Genomic DNA, 20,897 nt, shown 5'->3' with positions numbered 1-20,897 from the left:
CAGACCCCAGCTTAACATGTGACAGCTCCCAGGGGATGACAGACAACCTCACCTAGAGGTCTGGCTCCTCCGTGTTGTAGATGGAGGCGGCCTTGAGAAGGGAAGAGGAGCGTGTCTTGACAGCACTGTCCTGGGCAGCCAGGGGTTGGGGAGGGGCTGCCAAGGATCCAGCTGTGGGCAGGGCACTCAAGCCTCTGGTGTGGATAGTGGCGAAGGGAGCTGCCCCCTGGACCACATCGTTTTTCTTTTAAACTAGAATAATGGCTAATGTTTCTCGAGAGAGTCTGTGTGAGGCCCAGTGCTAAGAACCTTCCACTCTTCTCAGTTCATCTGCCCCACTTTTCAGATGACAAAACTGAGGCTCAGAGAGGTGAAGCGACTTGCCTAAGGCAGTACAGATCCTAAAGTAGGGGCTGTAACCTAACCCGAGTCTGACTTCCGAGCTTGAGGCCTTCACCCCCTAGACGCTGCCTCCCTTCCAGAATCCCAGACAAAACCTCAGAATTCTGGAGCACCGGGCTGGCAGTTCACCAGCACGTTCCTGCCGGAGATCTCAGGGCTCTGAGACGCACCAGAGCCTGGCCCTGGCCACATGCAAGTTCAGAGGCATCCTCCAGACACCGGCTCCCCTGGCCACCCGGCCTCTCCACTTCCCTGGGTGCTCAGCAGCCGGTATCTCTCCCCCCACCCCCCACCGGGGAGCGGTGCAGGAACCTGGGACTTATCAAGACAAAGAACAAAAGTCGTGGGGGAAAGAAGCCAAGAGCCATCTCCACTCTGGGGTAGGGCCCTTCAGTTTCGCCCCTTTGAAATTTCAAATTCCAGTTTGTGGACAAAGTCCTAACTTTCCCACAATATAGGTCCCCAACCACTGACCAAACTCCAGTCCAGACAGCCAGCAGGCCTGGGGCTGGCGGGGTCGGCTGCTTCCCTTGGCAGCTTTCGAGTTCCATGGGGAAGGGTCCTGGGCCAAGTGGGGTCTGCCAGGCCATCGCTGCAGCCCCATCCCACCCCACAGGGCCCCCTGCCTCCTGAGAGGGCAGCCCTCCTCCTGGAGGTGGGATCTGACGCTTGCTGGTACCGACAGAAGACACCAGGTAGGCCTCCTCTGTGTCCTGGGCATCTTTTCTCCCCCTTGAACTCCTAAAACGCTGCTCATACCACCCTCCTTACCCTGGGCACTGGCCATGTTGGCTTAATTCAATCACGACCTCGCAGAACTTCAAGACTGGAAAGGGTGTCTCAGCCAACCCAGCCATTTGGTGGATGCAGACACTGCAGGCCCCAGGGGAGTGGCAGCTGGCCGCGGGTTGAACCTGCGGCATAGACCCGGGGCCCCTCACTGAGCCCCAGAGGGTGGAAGGGACATGCTGAAGGCCATGCAGCAGTAGCTAGGGAAGCTTTCTTTGAACAATAAGACCGCAGCTCTGTGAGGACCCCTCTGCTCCAACGCAGCCCTCGAGGGTGCTGGCAGTGCCTTCTACAGACCCCGGATGGTGCAGTGTTTGTTTCAATGACTGACGGCCCCTGGTTGCCACGGAAGCACTTCCGAGAGGAAGATGAGGGAGCTCGGGGCTGAAGGCCAGTGGGTTTGGAAGGAAAGAACATTCATGTGGTTAACTGATAACTGAGCCTCATCCTTGGGCTCCCAGAAACCTCCTTCCTCTCTCTCCTCGGCATGATTAAGACGAACTTACCTGCCTGCTAATCATTGCTGAGCCTGTTGATTTTGCCTTAAAAAATTAACCGGGCATGAGTTTGCGGTTTGCCTCACCCCTAACCCCGAAAAGGCCCGGGTGCGCAGGAGGCCGCCGGGTTATGCAAGAGGCCGCTGGCCTCCCCACGCACGTCCAGGCCTCCTCCTCTGCTCTCCAAAGCGCGCAGGTTTTGCTCAAGAGTCAACAGTCGGCTTGTTCCCCTGCTCCGGGTCCTGAGCAAATTTGCTCTGTGACCAAAGAGAGATAAAGGCAGCTGGGGGCAGAGCTCTCCAAACAGGGATGCGAAGCGGCAGCTTTGAGTTTGGGATTCTAGAATCCTGCAGTGTCAGAGCCGGGAGGGCCTCTCAAACCGGGTCCTGAGGATTCCAGGAGCCAAGTGAGCGCACACCCGGACCCTGTCACCCCGTGTCTGCCTCTCAGATGTGCTCTTCTTCAATGTTTCCTTTGAAAGGAGGGGCCAGCAGCTGATGAGGCGAACTGGTCCAGCTTCCTCCCCTCACTCACTGTACAGACGGGGAGATTGGGGGGTGGGGTGTGACTCCTCCAGGGACAGGAGGTCATCAAGGTGTCCTGGGTCTCCAGGGAGGCTGGGGAGGACAGGGGCTCTCTCTGGGACTCCGCGACGTGTTCGGGACATTAGTGAACAGGACGGCACCAGAACGCCCTCCTCTACCGTCCCAGGGCTGCTGGGGGCAGAGAGGTGCCTGAGAGCCACTGGAAGGCCCAAGTCATAGGAATTCACCTGGCCTGTGTCCTGTGGGCCCTCTGAGGAGCAGCCACGAGCTGCAAACCAGAGGCTCCCGTTGTAACCCGTGTCAGCTGCATCCTCTCTCTGGAGGCATCAGGCCGTAGAGGAAGATGCAGTGCCCTACCCTGACTCTCTCGCCTCTTGGAGCCTCAGTTTCCTCACCTGTAAATTGGGAATAACAATACCTAACTCAGAGGGTTGTCATGAGGATGAAATGGAGTGAGGGACATGGCAGGATGACCATGACCAATGTTTATAAGGCAGTTTTGGGGCCTTACGTGTGTCAACTCATTGATCCTCACAGCCACTCTGTGAGGCAGGCAATGTTGTCATCACCATTTTATAGACCCGAGGCACACAGAGGTTGAGTCATATGCCCAAGCTCACACAGCCTACAAGAAACAAGAGCTGGGATTCAAACCTGAGCAGCTTGGCTCCAGAGCCTGTACTCTAACCCTGAGGCTTCCCTGCCCTTCCAGGGCCGAGACACAGTCAGTGCTCGATTCAAGCTGGCCAGTCTGCTGACAAAATATGCTCCATCCCAAGGCACATGTGGGCTTTGTGTGTGGTCTGTGAGGGCTGGAGAAGGCTCAAGAAGGAAGACATGCCTCTGAGCCAGAGTGACCAGGGATGGACTCCTGGAGGAGGTGGCAGGTGTCATCCTGGACAGAGGGAACGTCCAGAAGTGGAGAACACAGTGGGTGATGGAGGAAGGGCATGGAAGCCTCTCTGGCTGGAGAGCAGAGCATTGTGGGAGATGCTGACCACAAGGCTCAAGAGGTAGGGTAGAGAGGATGGTCTGGAGAATGAGCAGGAAGGAAGCCAGGAGGACTTGGGCCCGTGTGGGCGGGGCCTCCCTGCGCACTGCCTCCTGTCAGCTGGCTTGTGACTTCTGGGCTGAGGCTGTTGTCCTCCTGTTTATGTTCCCCCCTCCCGGTTATGTTCCCGACCTTATCTGCAGAAGTGACCTTGGGAGATAGATGGAGCCTGCTCAGCCCCTGTGGGGCCTGAGGGAGGATGGAGAGTCTCTGCCTGGCCCAGACCCTGGTCTTGGGGTGAGGGGTGAACCCACATCCCGGGAACCACCCTTGTTCTGAAGGGCCCCAGGGACTTGCCTGGACATCACTGAGGTGAAGTGTCTGGGAGTCATGAGACTCAGGCCAGGGTCACTGCATACAGTTGTACAGGTGGCTCACTGCACAAAGGTTCTCTGGCCAAGAGGGCAGGTGGAGGCGGAAATCCATCTCTGTTCCACTTACCCAGCCAAGCGCCTATGGAGATTTGCCTTCCCAGAGCGGGGCGCTTTTTACTCATTTTCACAAAAGCTCCAGGTGAGACCTGCCCTAGCTCTGCTTCCAGCCACTGTGTGACCTTGGGCAAGGTCATTCCCCACGCCTCCCCCAGCCTTGGTTTCCCATCTAAAAAGTTGTCTAGGCTGAAGCAGAGGTCCAACCCAGACAGTGAATTACAATCACCTGGGACCTTTAAAAAATACAGGTGCCCAGGCCCTATCACAGACCAATGACTAAATCTGGGCAGAGGGCTGGGCGGGTGCTGGCTGGGCATCCGTATTTTTCAAAGTTCCCAGGTGACCCTGATGTGCAGCTAAGACTGAGACCCACTGGAGGAGGGCTTGAAATGCGGAGCGGGAAAGGCCTAGATGTGCACCCAAGTTCAACAACTTCCTAGTCACAACTTGAGCAAGGCTCAGTTTCCCCATCTGTAGAGTGGGAACAGTGCTGGCTTCTGCGTGAGGTCAGAATGCCGATTCAAGGAGACGGTATTCTGAAAGTGCTCGGCACTGTGGCCAGCATGCTGGCAGCCCCCGGTTCTTGGTACCCATGACTATTCTTTTGCTATTGGCAAAATGAGCTTGGCCTAAAATAAAGGGCGTTTCCGGGTCAAGGATTCAGTCGCAGAGCCAGGGTTTCTCTGTTCCTGAGTCAAGTTCTAGTACGTGGCTCTCAATCTTGGCTATATACCTGTCGTATTATAGAGGTATGTGCAATGATTATTATTATTAGATTTTTTTATCTAATTTGCTAAAAATTTTAAATTTATTTTTGGATTGGTACTGCATTCCCATGGTTCAAAAATCAAAACTATAGAAAAGGCACACTGTCAGCAGGCTTGTGCCACCCGGTCTCCTCCACCACAGGGAAGCACTTCTCTGACTTTCTCTTAGGCTTGCCAAGGTTTCTCTCCGTGCCCAGCAGCACAGAGGATGCTGTCTGACCAGCCCCTCCCCGCCCACTGCTGCATGCCTTGCTCTGTTCATTGAATAGCATGGCCTGCAGATTATTACACTGAGTTGAGAGCTTCGAGGAAGGAGGGGATGTGGCCCCTTCAAAGGCGAGGAAACTGAGGCTCCGAGTGCTGAGTCAATGACGTTTGAACTCTCTCGACCTGGCTCCACAGCCCGTGTTTGTCCCCTGCCCCAGGGTGGCCTTCCAGGAAGCCTGGCCCAGTGAGCTTTGGAGCCCGGCCTAATGCTCTGCAGGGCAGGCCTGGCAGGAGTGGGGTGGAGGGGTTGTCAGGGTGCCCACTGTGTCCAGGCCCCGAAGTCACAGAGGGGCTGAAGCGTGGAATAAAAACTGTCCAAAGTCATCCAGATAGTGACCCAGTAAGAGGACGTCCCTTGGATGGAACAGTTAGGGCCTGGTGGCCATGCCCTCCAGCAGAGTGGAGCCTGCCAGGAACTCTCTGCCAGCCTCAGGCTGTGCGGGCGGCAGGGGAGGGCGGGGCGGTGGGGGGGTGGGGAGCAGGGGAAGCAGGGTGGGTAGGACAGGCCCAGGAGGGAAGATGGAGGGGACCTCACTCCTGGAGGTCAGGGAGGAGGATGTGGAATTCAAGGCCAACGTGGCAATGACAGTTTAACCAAATGTGTCCTGCTCAGGCCACCTCAGGCTTCCCTCTGGACTCTCAACCTGCTTCAGTTCACTGACTCACTGACTTTGGGCAAGTCACTTTCCCTCTCTGTGCCTCAGTTTCCCCAACTGTAAAATGAAGGAGATTAGGTAGCGGATCTTTAGGTTTACTCGGAGCACCCCTGAAAGACTCTGTGGGCTCCCCTGACCTTGTTGAGGTCTGGATCCTGCCTTGGTCAGAATGGCATCTGCCAGCCAGGGCCTTGGGCCTTCCTGGGTCGGGGGCTGGGGGGACAAAGTCTCTACACTGCTCCAAAATCTGGACTCCTCCCCTTGGTCCTGTGTCTCTCTTCCACCACCCCGTCCTCCTCTCGTGGTAGATGCGGAGTCAGGACCATACCTGGGGGGTCCTGGGGGAAGCCCTGGCCCCAGTCTGACATCCTCCTCCTGGTGCTACGGGGTCCCGCACAGTGGGCAAGCTCTTCATCCTTGAGGGAGCTCCTGCTGCCACACTGGCACCCAAGACCCGGCAAGGGCTGCCGGCAGAGTTAATCTCTTAATACTGGTCACAATGAGATTTCAGGGATGGGGGGAGGCGGTCTCCATGGAAACAGCGAACCCGAGCAGGACCCATGCAAAGAATTAGCCACAGGGCTCAGCAAGGGGGTCCTAGAGCCCCAACCCAAACAGAAATGGGGGACACAGTAGCCTGGACTCCTGGGTCCTGCTCTGGCCTCCCGTTGTCTCCCCTGAGGGCTTGTGACAAACCATACCCTTGCACTGCCTCAGTGTTCTGTTAAACTGGACGGAGCCACATCCACAGGGAGAGCCGCCCCCTTTCTGAGCCTCGGTTTCTTCATCCTCCCACTGGGGTGATAACCCTTAACCAGGAGCTCTCCTAGGAGCGTGCAGGCATCAGAGTCTGCCAGAACTGAGTGTGAAGCTCAGCTTTTCCCACTCAGACTATAAACCCGGGCCCGAGGTTTCACTTCTCTGAGCCTCCGTTTCCTGATCTCTACAACGGGCATGATAACACCACCCTGGCGTCACTGCTGTCTGACTGGGGGTGCTGGTGCTCAGTGCATGTGAGTCTCCTTCTCGCCTCTTTCTGACAGCCCAGCCACACGGTCCCCCAGCCACCGCAGTTTTCAGAGGCCCACAGCCTCTCCCTTGTCTCTCGCCTTGCACAGGCTTCTGCCCAGAACAGCCGTCCCACCTCCCCCTCCGCCTCCTCATCCTTCAAGTCCCATCTTTGTCATCTTCCGCCAGGTGGCCCTGGGGCTCAGGCAGGGTCGGGGCTCCCCCACCTCACAGCACTTTACATCATCACAGTTTAGTCCAATGGTGGTGACCGGTTATCGGGCTGCCTCCTCCACTGGACTATGCCCTGTTGACCCTTCTATTCCCAGGACCTGACTGGCACGGAATGAACTCACCCAACCCATCATTCAACATTTATTCACACCTTCCACATGCACGGTTGTGGGTGCTGGAGATGGAGGAAGGAAGACAATAGGCAAGATCTTCCCTCTACAGAGTTGCAGTTTTAGCAAATCAAAATACAGGATGTCCAATTACATTTCAATTTTAGATAAACGATGAATTTTTTTTTTTTTTTTTAGTATATGTACCAAATAACTCATGGGACACAATTATACTTAAAAAAAAAAAAACACTTGTTATCTCAAATTCATATGTAACTGGGCGCTCTGTATTGGATCTGGCCACCTATTCCCTTCCTCAGAGCTTATATTTTGGTGGGGAGGCACAGTGGAGACAGACAGTCATGAATAAAAAAGAAGCAAATTTCAAATAGTGGTTAAGTGCAGTGAAGACAGTGAAACAGCACGATGTGGTAGCGCCTGGGGATGGTAGGGGGCGTCCTTGGATAGGGTGAACTCCGAGCTGGTAACCTTTACCTGCATGGGACAGTTCTAAGCTCCAGTGAGATGTGAATTTGTAAAAGTCCTTTGAGGATCTTAAAGGGCGCGGTGGAGGCTGTAAAACTGGAGAGAAGGGCTCCAAGGCGGGCAGAGGGCGCCGCTGGGGGAGGGGGCTGCTGAGTCTCGCTTGAGAGATTCCACAATTTTGCAATTTGGATCTGGGCCGTCACAAACCTTCGCGAACCCGCAGCCCCACCCCTCGGTCAGCCAATGTTTTCCGCGGGGCTGGGAGCCAGAGGAAGGGGCCAAAGGGGCTGTGCAGAGAAGCGTGGCCACCAGGGCCGGAGCTGGGAGCCCTGACACCGTCCCTCTCTCACCCCAACCCCCGTCCTCGCGGCTGCCCTAGGGCGCAGCGCACAACCAGCGCCGCACAGAGTCCGAGGGCGTCCTGGAGGAGACGGTCCAGACGCCCCAGAGCGCCTCGCTTTGCGCGTCCCGGGCTCCTCCTAGTGGCCAAGGCGGGAACTGGCGCTCGGAAACTTCTAAATAGCCGTACGGGCTCCACCAATCACGGCGGAGGTCGTATTACGATCTCACCAATCACAGGCCCGGACGGACCACGCCTCTCCAGGCCCGCGAGGACCGCCCCGCGCCGTCACCAGCCGCAACTCGCTGGGCTGAGTTACCGGCGGGCTCACTTCCCTCCAATCACATGCCAGTACGTGGCCGCTGCACCAATCAGAACGCAGGATTTTCAAACAGGTTCCCAGAGGCGGGTACCTCGCTCCCATTCCACCGTCTAAGAAATGTATATTCCGACGCCCGAGCCCAGCGTGCAGGTCCCTCTGAAGAGGGTCCCAGGTTTTGTGCTGGCTCCATGTGGAGGCCCACGTTTGCGTTCAGGGCCATTTATGTTATCTTAATGTTTAATGAGAGTAATATCATTAAATATCCTCCCCTCATTATAAAAGTTAATGTGTGGGGAAGTATGACCTTTGGAGTTAGACACACCTGAATTACAGTCCACTTACTAGCCTTGTGAAGTAGGACCATTCGCTTCCCATCCCTCAGTCTTTAAAAGAGAGTGATAATAACACCGATAATACCTATGTCGTCATATTCCATCACCCCACTCCCGTCTCAGTTATTCTCGCCCAAATCCTGGGAGTCACTATCTTTGTGTCCTTCCTCCCATCGCTCCCAACTCATCAGAAAGTCCAGTTCTCGCCACCTCCAACAGCATCTCAAATTTTCATCATCTTTTCATCTCCCCCACAGCCAACCTTGTCTGCACCACCATCACCTCTCGAAGTCTGTGGAAGTCTTTTCACTTCTCTTCTGCTGCACTGGCTCCCCGACCACCCACTCTTCACCCAGGGCCAGAGAGAATCTTGCACAAACAGATTGGGTCAAGTCCCTCCCTTACTTAAACCTTTACAGCTTTCTATGCATTTATAATAAAACTCAAAATTCAAAACTCCCATGGACCGTGAGGCCTGCGTGACCTCGTTTCTGTATCCCTACATCTCCAACCTCATTTCATTTCATTCACCCCCGCCCCAGGGGCTGCAGCCACTCTGGACTTTTTCTTAGTTTTTCTTTCCTGTCTCAGGGCCTTTGCACATTCTTTTATCTTTGCCTGGAAAGCAGTTCCTTGCATCTTGGTATGGCTGGCAAAAAAAGATCTTTCAGATCTCAGCTTGATTGTCCCCTTGTCTGGGAGGACTCTTCTACCATATATATATATATATATATATATATACTTTTTTTTTTAAAGATGGGCACGTGAGCTAACAACTGTTGCCAATCTTCTTTTTCTCCCCCAATCCCCCCAGTACATAGTTGTATAATTTTAGTTGTGGGTCCTTCTAGTTGTGGCATGTGGGATGCTACCTCAACATGGCCTAATTAGTGGTGCCAACTCCTTGCCCAGGATCCGAACCGGCGAAACCCTAGGCCACAGAAGCGGAATGTGCAAACTTAACCACTTGGCCATGGGGCCGGCCCCTCTCCTACCAAATTTATACAGGTTTTCCCCATCCCTCACTCCTTTATTCTCTGTCCCTGTACCTGTTTTTTCTTCTTACTGCTGATCACAACTTGAAATTACAGATATGTTGAATTACTTGTATATTATCTATCTCCTCCACCCCCATTAAGGAGATGATCTTTATCTGTTGTATTCCCCAGGGTACACCTGACATCTTGACCAGTTTAAAATTAAACTCATAATAGGTGCTTAAAAGATATTTGTTGGATGAATGACTGAAATTTTTTTTTTTCCTGAGGAGGATTCATCCTAGGCTAATATCCATGCCTGTCTTCCTCCGTTTTTCAGTATATGGGCTGCCAGCACAGCACGGCTGCTAACAGAGCTGTATAGGTCCACACCTGGGAACTGAACCCAGGCCGCCAAAGTGGAGTACGCTGAACTTAACCACTAGGCCACTGGGGCCGGCCCTGAAAAGATTTTTGAGGAGAAACTGATATAATGGACATGAAGTGCTTGGTACATACTATGCTTTCGATGAAAATGATTTTATGCTTATAGTAGAAAATTTGGAAAATAAAATAAAAAGAGCAGATTAAAAATCATACATGCTGCTACATTTGGCAGGCTTCAGACTCTCATTGTTAACAAGGGTTTCTCGACTCGGCACTGTGGACATTTTGGGCTGGGTAGTTCTCTGTTCTGGGGCATCCTGTGCATTGCAGGACGTTTAGCAGCATCTCTGGCCTCCACCCACTAGATGCCAGTAGCACCCGCCTCTCCCCGCAAGGTATGACAACCAAGATCATCTCCAGACATTGCCAAGTGTCCCTTGGGGTTCAAATCAACCCACTGAGAACCACTGTGTTAGGCCTTTAGACTCATCGGAAATTTTCTCCCTATAATTCAGTGTTTCTCGATTTTCAGTGTCCATAGTAAGCATCTGCGGCCATTATTAAAAATTCAGATGCCTCAGCTCCCACCTCCAGGCTCCAGGGTCAACAGTAGGCCCTGATGTCACGTGTGTAATGAGCTTCCAGGCGCTCCTGATGCACGGAGCCCTCAACCCCGCTTTGAAAACTCCTCCAGGAAGCCTCCCTGATAACCAGACCTGCTGGGACCCTCTCCTCGAATTCTTCTCCTTTTCAAGTACCCCTCCCCGGACAGCTTTTCAAAGCAGTGACAGAAGCAACTCCCAGCTCAGCCAAAGGCCAAATGGCTGCCTCTCCCTTCAGGGAGTAAACCAGAGCTGACTGCAGAGTTCAGCTGAAGCCACTCATGAAATAACAGCACCCCTCCCCCCCCCCCCCACACACACAAACACACACCAACACACACCTCAACCACTGGAACCCCGAGGTGCTGCCTGGGAAACACAGCGGCTTAACAGGATGGTGATGTCAGACTGTCTTCTCCTCCAGAGACCAGAGTCCCTTCTCTGGTCATACTGGTCAAAGACGGTCAGACGAATCCAATGAGTCTTGACTCCGTCTACTTTTCCAGACCCATCTTCAGGCCCCTTTGCTCCTGGTCCAGCTGTGGGCCGTTCTGCTATCCCACTTCACTCCTTTCAGGCACGTGGCCGGATCCCACTTTCTTGCCTCCTTTGAAGTTAGATGTGACCATGTGACTTGTCTTGGCCAATGAAATGTGAGCAGAAACCTTCTGCGTCACAGCTGGGCGGAAGCTTCACCACCCGGCGCTGGGGCTGTTGCGGAAGCAAGTGTAGCTGTGGGGTCACCTGGATGAGGCGAGCACCCTGCCGCCCCACGACGGACTCATTCTGTAAGTGAGCGATCAACGTCGCTGTGTTAGGTGCTGGGACTTGGGGCTTGCTTTGCCGTCGCAGCATAGCGTCACCTCACTTGACTGAATGTGGTCTTTCCAAGGCTTCCCTGATGTCCCTGTGACCATTATTTTTGCCATATCTTTTTTACTTTTTTGAGGAAGATTAGCCCTGAGCTAACATCTGCCACCAATCCTCCTCTTTTTGCTGAGGAAGACTGGCCCTGAGCTAACCTCTGTGCCCATCTTCCTCTACTTTATATGTGGGACGCCTACTACAGCATGCCTTGACAAGTGGTGCCATGTCTGTACCCAGGATCTGAACTGGAGAACCCCAGGCCGCCGAAGCGGAACATGCACACTTAACCGCTGTGCCACCGGGCTGGCCCCTATTTTTGTCATATCTGAAAAACATCTATGCTAGTCTTTTTTCTTACATCAATTCACTTATTTTTACTTAAATTTGTTTTAGAAGGAAATGTTATTCCTACCAAATGAAACATCAGTATCACAAGTAGAAAACAATGGGAAAATAAACAGAACGAAATAAACCGTTATTTTATATCCCAACTTAATAGTGCTGCCTTTCAAAGGCTCTTGGCCCTTGGTCTCCTCGCTCTTTGTTAAAAAAGGAGATCCCTAAGTGTGTGTCAACCTTTTGGACCCCAAAAAGCTGGCTGAGATTGTCAGATGTTTGAAGGCGGCACAGAATAGAGGCTAAGAGCACAAATTCTGGAGCCTGACTTTCTGGGGTTGAATTCTGGTTCTGCTATGGACTAGCTGTGTGACCTTGGGTGGGTTACTTAACTGCTCTGTGACCGTTTTCTCATTGGCAAGATAGGAATGGTAATGATGTGTATGTCATTGGGATGTTGTGGCGATTATTTGTGTTAATATATATAAAGGGCTTAGAACTGACAGGTGGGGTCAGCCCAGTGGTGTAGTGGTTAAGTTTGCACACTCCGCTTCGGTGGCCTGGAGTTCACAGGTTCGGATCCTGGGCACAGACCTAGCACCACTCGTCAAGCCTTGCTGTGGCAGGCGTCCCACATGAAATAGAGAAAGATTGGCACAGATGTTAGCTCAGCAACAATCTTCCTCAAGCAAAAAGAGGAAATCCGGCAGCAGATGTTAGTTCCGGGCCAATCTTCCTCACAAAAAGAAAAGAGAAGAAAAAAAAGAACTGACACGTGTTAGCTATAAAATTATAGCAGGATCAAGATCCAAGTGGATTTGCAGAAATGTTAAAAATAAGTCACCTGGACAGTGCGGACGGGGAGAGCTGCCTTAGCAGCAGGACACATGACCAAATTCTAGAAGTTTTACTTGGTGGCAGCTGCCAAACCTCTAACCCAGTCTCCTGAGCCATAGCGAGGACGTAGTGCTCAGGTCGAAGGAGCTAAGGAGTCCTCTGTATTCCAGCCTTAAAGGACCATTCATGGACATTTGTGTTTGATTTCAATTTTAATAGGAACACTTAAAATCTTCCTAGGATGGGACAGGATGAGAACACCATGCCCTTTGGAGAATAATTGAAGATCTGAAAGAGTGCTGGGCGGGCAGCTGGGGAAGAGAGAAAGAGTAGCAGAGCAGAGCAGTCAAGACCACTGCCTTTGAAATATCAAAGGTGTCATTTACATAACTGTTTGACTATGTGAAAATTATAAGTTCTTCAAGCCTTCTTTGTTTTATCTGCAAAATAAGAATCAATCGTAGGACCTCTTCATAGATTGCTTTGTGGGGTAAATGTGATAAACCTTATAAATGAGGCACGCAGTTTTGTTACTTACTGAATTCAAAGTACTTTCCTTTGGAAAAGAGCGGTCACTCATTCTTATAGCCCCGGAGGACACACCAGGACCAACAGATGGATGCCACACGGAGGAAGGTTTGTGCTCAAAATGAGGACGATTTTTCTGTCGGATGCAGTGGTTCTACCAGGAAAAAAGCTTCTTTAAGTAGTGAGCATCCTGTCACTGGAAGCATCAGGCTCAAGCTAAGAGTCGGGGAGGATGGCGAGAGGATTCCAGCAGTGGATCAGAGGCTGAATCAAAGTAGCATCTCCCAGGTGCAAAAGTCTTAAGTAAAATATGATCAGAAACAAACTCAAGTTGGGAAAATGGGATATCCACATGCGAAAGAAAGAAGTGGGACAGAGTTTACTCCATATACAAAAATTAGCACAAAATGGACTGAAGACCTAAACAGAAGAGCTAAAGCTATAAAACTCTTAGAAGAAAACAAAGAGGAAAATATTCATGACTTGGACTTTGTGATGATTTCTTGCATATGACACCAGAAGCACAGGCAACAAAAGAAGAAAAAAGATAAACTGGACTATGTTGAAATTAAAAACTTTTGTGTGCCAAAGCACACTGTCAACAGAGTGAAAAAGGCACCCACGGAATGGGAGGAAATATTTGCAAATCGTCTATCTGGTAAGGGGTTAATATCTGGAATATAAAAGGAACTCCTACAACTCAACAACAACAAAAATAAGCAACCTGATTTTAAAATGGACTTTAAATAGAGATTTCTCCAAAGAAAATATACAAATGACCAAGAAGGGCATGAAAAGATGCTCGACATCACTAATCATTAGGGAAACGCCAATCAAAACCACAGTGAGATACCACTTCACACCCATTAGGATGGATATTATTTTAAAAAAACAAACAAACAGATAATAACAAGTGTTGGGGAGGATATGGAGAAATCAGAACCCCTTTGCACTGTGGTGGGCCGTAAAATAATGCAGCCACTATGGAAAACAGCATGGCAGTTCCTTAAAAAATTAAAACTGGAATTACCATATGAGGGGCTTGTGGCCGAGGGGTTAAGTTCACGGGCTCCTCTTCAGCGGTCCAGGGTTTCACTGGTTCGGATCCTGGGCGCGGACATGGCACCGCTCCTCAGGCCATGCTGAGGCGGGGTCCCACATAGCACAGCCAGAGGCACTCACAACTAGAATATACAGCTATGTACTGGGGGGCTTTGGGGAGAAGAAGAAGAAGAAAAAAAAGAAGATTGGCAACAGATGCTAGCTCAGGTGCCAATCTTAAAAAAAAAAAGAGAATTACCATATGACCCAGCAATCCTACTTTGGGGTATAGACCTAAAAGAACTCAAAGCGGGATCTGGAAGAGAGATTTTTACATCCTTTTCATAGCAACATTATTCTCGATAGCCAAAAGGAAGAGGCAACCCAAGTGTCAACTGACAGATGAACAGAAAAACAAAATGTGGTCTGTACACACAATGGAATATCATTCAGCCTTAAAAAAGAAGGGAATTCAGATACATGCTACTACATGGGTGAACCTTGAGGACGTTATGCTAAGTGAAGTAGGCCAGTCACAAAAGGACAAATATTGTATGATTCCACTTATATGAGGTAGCTAGAGCACTCAAATTCACAGAGACAGGGGCTGGCCTGGTGGCGCAGCAGTTAAGTGTGCACCTGCTGCTTCGGCGGCCCGGGGTTCACCGGTTCGGATCCCGGGTGCGGACCCCGGGTGCGGACATGGCACTGCTTGGCAAAAGCCATGCTGTGATAGGTGTCCCACATATAAAGTAGAGGAGGATGGGCATGGATGTGAACTCAGGGCCAGTCTTCCTCAGCAAAAAGAGGAGGATTGGCAGCAGATGTTAGCTCAGGGCTAATCTTCCTCAAAAAAACAAAAATTCACAGAGACAGAAAGTCAAATGGTGGTGGCCAGGGGCTGGGGGAGGGGGAGTGGAGAGTTATATTCTAATGGGTACAGAGATTCAGTATGGGGAGATGAAAAAATGCAAGAGACGGATGGTGGTGATGGTTATATAACAATGAATGTACTTAATGCCTCTGAACTGTACCCTTAAAAGTGGCTAAAATGGTAAATTTTATGTTATGTATATCGTACTACAATTTAAAAAATTTTCAGGAATGTATGAAATAAATATGCGGCATCATGATCAAGTTGTGTTTATTCCAGGAATGCAAGAATGATTTAACATTAGAAAATCAAAGACTAAAGGAGAAAAAAATGTAATTATCTCAGTAGATGTTCAAAAAGCAATTAGGACAATTCAACATTAATTGTGATTTAAAAATAAACAAAAATTCTAGCTTACTTAGAAGAAACTTTTTAAAACTTAATAATATTACCTACCAAAACCCTACAGCAGATGTTATGCTTGAAAAGGTCAAAGTGTTCCTTTAAAGTTAATAAAACAATGTTGCCCAAAGTGGCAGAGGCTGAGAGTTCTCACATGTCCTCTAGCCTTCCTGTCTTCCTCTGTAATAGAAGCTCCAGTTTTCATTTGGGCACATGGATGTCCCCCGAAAAGACTTATCTCAAGCCTTCCTTGAAGCTAGGTGAGACCATATGAATATGTTTTGGCCAATGAAATGTACTCAGAAATGTAGTTGTGGCAACTTCTAGGAACTTTTCTTAAAAGATAGCTGGAACACGACTTTTATTCCCTTTTCTTCTTTGTCCCTTGCTCCATCCTTCTGCCTGTAATAGGGATGTATGGCTAGAGCTCTGGCAGCCGTCTTGTGCCATGAGGATGAAGCCACCATGAGAATGGAAGAGTAGTGGCTTGGAGGAGCCTGGGTCCTCAGGACTGCTAAGGAGAAGAGCTGGCCATACTACTCTTAGATTGCCTGCCTCTGGATTTTTATATAACTGAGGAATAATCTTCTACCTCATTTTAGCTATTGCTATTTGGTGTCTCAGTTCCTCATAGACAATCTAAACCCTATCTGATATACCCATTATTACTGCTTCTCTTTGATATTTTACTGGAGGCCCCAGCAATGCAATAAGACAAGAAATTAAAAACAAATCTAATAAGAGAATTTAGCAAGGTTGGTGGTTAAATTTTCAAGATATGGAAAACATTTGTTTTGTATACACTAACATCAACAAATGAGAAGATTCAATTGAAAAATAGGGTAGCAATAAAAATAATAACCTATCAAGAAATTAATCTAACAAAAGACTTTTATGTATTAAAATTACTAAACTTTATTGAAAAACATAAAAGCAGAACTATATAAAAGAAAGACCTATATAAATGTATCGTGTTCATGACTGAAAGATTCATTAGGTAGAGAGGTCAGTTCTTCCCAAGATAATCAATAAATTCAATGAAATTTCAATTAAGAGTTCAACAAGACAAAACCACTTAGCACAATACTTGCAAATTTCGAGCACTCAAAATATGGTAGGCGTCTGTATTGAATTCCAGTGGAGGAGACAGATATGCCTTTGGTCTCCAACCTCTGTTCTGTCCTGTCTGACCTCATCCTAAAATTTAGATGAGTGAGCAAAGAGAATAGACAAGATGATTCTAAAGAACAACTGTCAGGAAGACGTGATCTATAGTGTGTAAAGCTATAGCTGCACTGTCCAATATGGTGGCCACTAGCCACATGAGGCCATTGAGCATTTGAAATGCGGCTAATTCAAACTGAGGTGCTGTAAGCATAAAATGCGCATCAAATTTTGAAAACCTAATACAAAAAAAGAGAAAACTATCTTATGAATTATTTTTATTCATTAGATGTTGAAATGATAATATTTTAGATGTATTGGGTTAAATAATATATATTATTAAATAATTTTAACTGTTTCTTTTTTGGACTTTTTTCTTTTTGGGGGGGAAGATTAGCCCTGAGCTAACATCTGCTGCCAATCCTCCTCTTTTTTGCTGAGGAAGACTGGCCCTGAGCTCACATCCGTGCCCATCTTCCTCTACTTTATATGTGGGATGCCCGCCACAGCATGGTGTGCCAAGCGGTGCGTAGGTTCGCACCCGGGATCCAAACTGGCAGACTCCAGGCTGCCAAAGTAGAATGTGCAAACTTAACTGCTGCGCACTGGGCCAGCCCTTGGACTTTTTTAAAATTAAGTTTTTTATTTGGGTATAATTGTAGATTCATGCACCTGTTTTAGTTTTTTTTTTTTAATTTTTTAAATGTGACTACTAGAGAGAGATAAGTGGAATCGTATAGACAGCCTAGAAACAGGTCTACTTATATTTGAAAATGGGAGGCAAAAGTGATGGCCTTGCATATCAGTCAAGAAAGGATGCCCTATTCAAGAAATGGTGCTGGGCCAACCTGTTATCCATATGAAGAAAAGTACAAAGGCATCTCTGTTTCACGCCACACACACAAATCAATTCTTATGGAATAAAGACCTAAAGATGAAAAATAAAACTTTAAAACTTATAGAAAATATTTAGTGTAATATCTTTATGATCAGGGCACTGAAAGATTTTATAGCCAAGATACGAAAAGCACAAGCCATAAAAGAAAAGATCATTAAATTTAATGACCTTATTTATCATTTAACCGAAATTTAACTGTATCACACTTGTAAACTTCTCTACAACAAAGAACACTCCAAAGAGAGTGAAAAGAGAAACTACAGGCTGATCAAAGATATTTTCCACTAATATAACTGAAAAAAGGATTTGTATCAAGAATAAATAACTCTGTATCAAATAACTGATTAAAAAATGTAAACAGTGCAGTAGAAAAATGGGCAAAGGATATGAACAAACCCAATAGGAGAGGAAATGCGAATTCTCACTTGACATTCACCATATTTCCTTTTTTTTTTTTTTTTTGAGGAAGATTAGCCCTGAGCTAACTGCTGCCAATCCTCCTCTTTTTGCTGAGGAAGACTGGCCCTGAGCTAACATCTACACCGATCTTCCTCTACTTTATAAGTGGGATGCCTACCACACAGCATGGTGTGCCAAGCGGTGCCATGTCCGCACTCAGGATCCGAACCGGCGAACCCTGGGCCACCGAGAAGTGGAACGTGCTCACTTAAGTGCTGTGCCACCGGGCCGGCCCCTCACCATATTTCTGAATCCAGCACTGGTGAAGCTGTGGAGCACCCAGAACTAGACACCACCGATGGAAGTGGCGGCTGGTGGGCAGGAGTGAGCCACTTACCGGGATGTCATCCAAGTGAGGACACCCATTGCCCGAGACTCCAGAAATTCCACGTCTATGTGCCATCCCAGAGAAACCCTCATCCACGGGGGTAAGAATGTTCTTTGTAGCATTGTTTAAAATAGTGAAAATCTGGCAACAACTCCGTTGTCAAAAACCAGAATAAATGTACTTGAGATATTCCGACACAGCATTTTCAATGACTCAGCTGGTGCTGCGGCAACCAGCCTGGGAAGATGCCACAAGCTGTTACAGGAGCGAATAAAAGGAAGGTGCTGAAGGATACGGACGACATACCATTTGAATAAATTTTCCAGATATGCAAAATAATATTATATATTGTTTACCTAGCCACATATAGTAAAAGTATCAAAACATGTCTGGTGACGATAAACAGCAAATGTTGACAGTAGTCACCTCCCAGAAGGGTGGCAGGGCGGTGGGATCAGGGAAGGGTCCAGAGGGGCTTCAACTCTAAGCGTAATGTTTCGTTTCCCATTAAAACAACGAGTGAACCCGATGAAAATAGGGTCACGTGGTAGGATTTGGCAAATCCGTGCAGTGGGTACATCAATGTTCACAGTATTATTCTCTGTACTTTTCTGCACGTTTGTAGTATTTCCTACTTTTATTTTTATTTTTTTTCTGTTTTACCTCCCCAAATCCCCCGGTACATAGTTGTATATCTTAGTTGCAGGTCCTTCTAGTTGTGGCACATGGGATGCTGCCTCAACGTGGCCCAATGAGCAGTGCTGTGTCTGCGCCCAGAATCCGAACCGTGAAACCCTGGGCCACCGCAGCAGAACGTGCCAACTTAACCACTCAGCCACGGGGACGGCCCCTTTCCTACTTTTAAAAAAAAGGAGAGGCGCTGGCCCAAGGTTCACAGGTTTGGATCCCGCAACGCTCATGAAGCCATGCTGTGGTAGCATCCCACATAAAATAGAGGAAAACTGGCACAGATGTTAGCCCAGCGACAATCTTCCTCAAGCAAAAAGAGGAAGATTGGCAACAGATGTTATCTCAAGGCCAATCTTCCTCACAGAAAAAAAAAAAGGAGAAAGATTATGAAAAAAATTTACTGTGTTTCTATATTCCAGCAACTGACAATTCAGTAATGTAATTTTAAAATATCTATAAAACTTTTTTTTTCTTTAACTCTAGGACTGTATCTAAGCTGTAGCATTTCTTTGAGGACAGGGAGACATTTAATCCATGCTAATGTTTTCATTCTGTGACGAGCTGATGTGGGCTGAGGGCAGCCTCTCTCGGAGTGCCCAAGGCACTGTCATGTGTTAGGGGCTCTGAGAAGTTCTCTGATAACGGAATTTGCAGAGCTTTCTTTAATCCAGCATTTTTCATACATCTAACAATAGAATCATGTCCCGAGTGGCCTTGCCTTGGGAGAGGCTGACCGAAGGACCCCCAAGGTGCCTTCCGATTCTCAAGGTCACCTTTCTAGTTCTGGCTCTGATGGCCAAATCATCATTCCTCTGGGGTCCTTGGCTTATTAAGATATTAAATGGGTGTGTGAAGGTGAGACTCTAAGATCTCTTACCTTTTTCCAGCTCTAAAACCCCATGTTGGAGCCCAGCGTAAGGATGACATTTCCACTTCATTTTTTATCTCCTCTCTCAATTAACTTTTTATTATTTGACTAAAGCAGGTTCATGGTAGAAGAATTAGCAAAATGCACAGAAGCAACATAAAAAAGAATTAAATTTACTCCACATGCCGCTGTGGGCCCTTTTCCCACAGGTATGGTGATAGCTAGCATTTATGGAGCACTTATGTGCAAAGCACTGTGCTAGTATAGTTCTAGTCTTATCTTTGTTTTACAGATGAAGAGACTGAGGGTCAGAGAGGTAAAGTCATGTCCGACAACACAGAGCTTGCGTGGCTCTAACCCACATCTTCCTGGCTCTGCGAAACAAGTTCTCAGCCACTGCCATAAAGGCCCCACCATGTGAACCGGGTCTCCATCACTGTCAAGATTCCTTTTCCTCCTGGCTCCCTAAGTCCTTCAGTATTCTCTCATCTCCCCAGAGAAGCTGTAGCCGTTATCTCTTCTGAAAACAAAGTGAGCCCCTTCACCATACAAGGACCCGTGTCCCTCCTTGAGAGTCAGTCTACGTTATCTCTAGAAAAACCATGACTTGCCTGGAGAAAGGAGAAAAAATAAGCCTCTCTCCACCTCAACTCCACCCCCCAAATCACCAGATTTGGGGTCAATTCTGAGGGGCTGGAGACAGAAGAATGGCTGTGTAATAAAGTTTCAACTTGACTATTGTTTTATGTGACTATCTGATAAAGAAAACACAATGGCTGCCAGATGGGGGCTGGGAGGTGAGATTTCCCAAGTGGAAAGTTCCAGAAGACAGGCCTGGAGCTCTGGAGCCTGGGTCCTCCCGACAGACACACAGGCAGCAAGGGTGGGGACACCAGAGATAATAGTGGGGTCGTGCAAAGACCCAGCGAGGGACATAAGCCGGAGAATGGGAAAGGGAGGCAGGAGTTTGCCTACGAAGCCGTGAGCTTGGTCACTGCTGTCGAAACCAAGGGGCTACAGCAGCACTGCCCAACAGAAGTATAACGTCAGCCACACAGGTGATTTTAGCTGTTCTGATAGTCCCATTAAACAATAGTAAATCTATGAATGAGGAGATTGCTCTCACAAATAATGAGCTTCCCCTTGGTCTTAGCCATCAGGGGTCCCAAACTCAAGGGCCCACAATACCAAGATAAGTATATGGAGCAAATTTCACACTTTCCTGTAAGAAAGACAAAGCAGCAAACATAATGGTTTATGTTCATTAGTATAACTTCAGTGTAGGACATTAAGGAATGGTGGGGACTGTGGCAAATTAGAGAAAGCACATACAGTCTAAATTAGCTCCAGTGGAGTTTTTGCCTCACGGGTATAGAGAATCAGTGTTGCTACAGCTTCCCAT

At 48.4% G+C, this 20,897-nt stretch overlaps 1 protein-coding gene and 1 long non-coding RNA gene across 5 annotated transcripts in view; one reads left to right on the top strand and one right to left on the bottom strand.

Moving 5' to 3' along the window:
• HNF4A (hepatocyte nuclear factor 4 alpha) overlaps positions 1–20,897 on the bottom strand; it is a 63,604-nt gene that overhangs the window by 29,741 nt on the left and 12,966 nt on the right. Inside the window, exon 1 of one of the 3 annotated variants that reach the window (XM_070485975.1) lies at positions 1,174–1,529. The exons of 1 other annotated variant lie outside the window; for it this stretch is intronic. In XM_070485975.1, the coding sequence (XP_070342076.1) occupies positions 1,174–1,189 (16 nt within the window). In that variant the 5' untranslated portion in view covers positions 1,190–1,529. Of the gene's footprint in view, positions 1–1,173; positions 1,530–20,897 lie in introns of those variants that run through there. One more of the 3 variants, XM_070485974.1, reaches the window with a different exon arrangement.
• LOC106834340 (uncharacterized) lies at positions 883–20,230 on the top strand. Of its 2 annotated transcripts, XR_011494651.1 has the most exons (3): positions 884–1,097; positions 17,620–18,037; positions 19,788–20,230. It is a non-coding gene; the product is annotated as an uncharacterized lncRNA (long non-coding RNA). The 2 variants fall into 2 exon arrangements; XR_011494650.1 differs by lacking the exon at positions 19,788–20,230 and having other exon boundaries at positions 883–1,097; positions 17,620–19,005.

The sequence above is a fragment of the Equus asinus genome, chromosome 15 (genome assembly GCF_041296235.1).
Source record: "Equus asinus isolate D_3611 breed Donkey chromosome 15, EquAss-T2T_v2, whole genome shotgun sequence".
NCBI lineage: Eukaryota > Metazoa > Chordata > Mammalia > Perissodactyla > Equidae > Equus > Equus asinus.
Note: the sequence above shows the minus strand (reverse complement) of the source record. Positions and strands in the feature narration are given on the sequence as shown.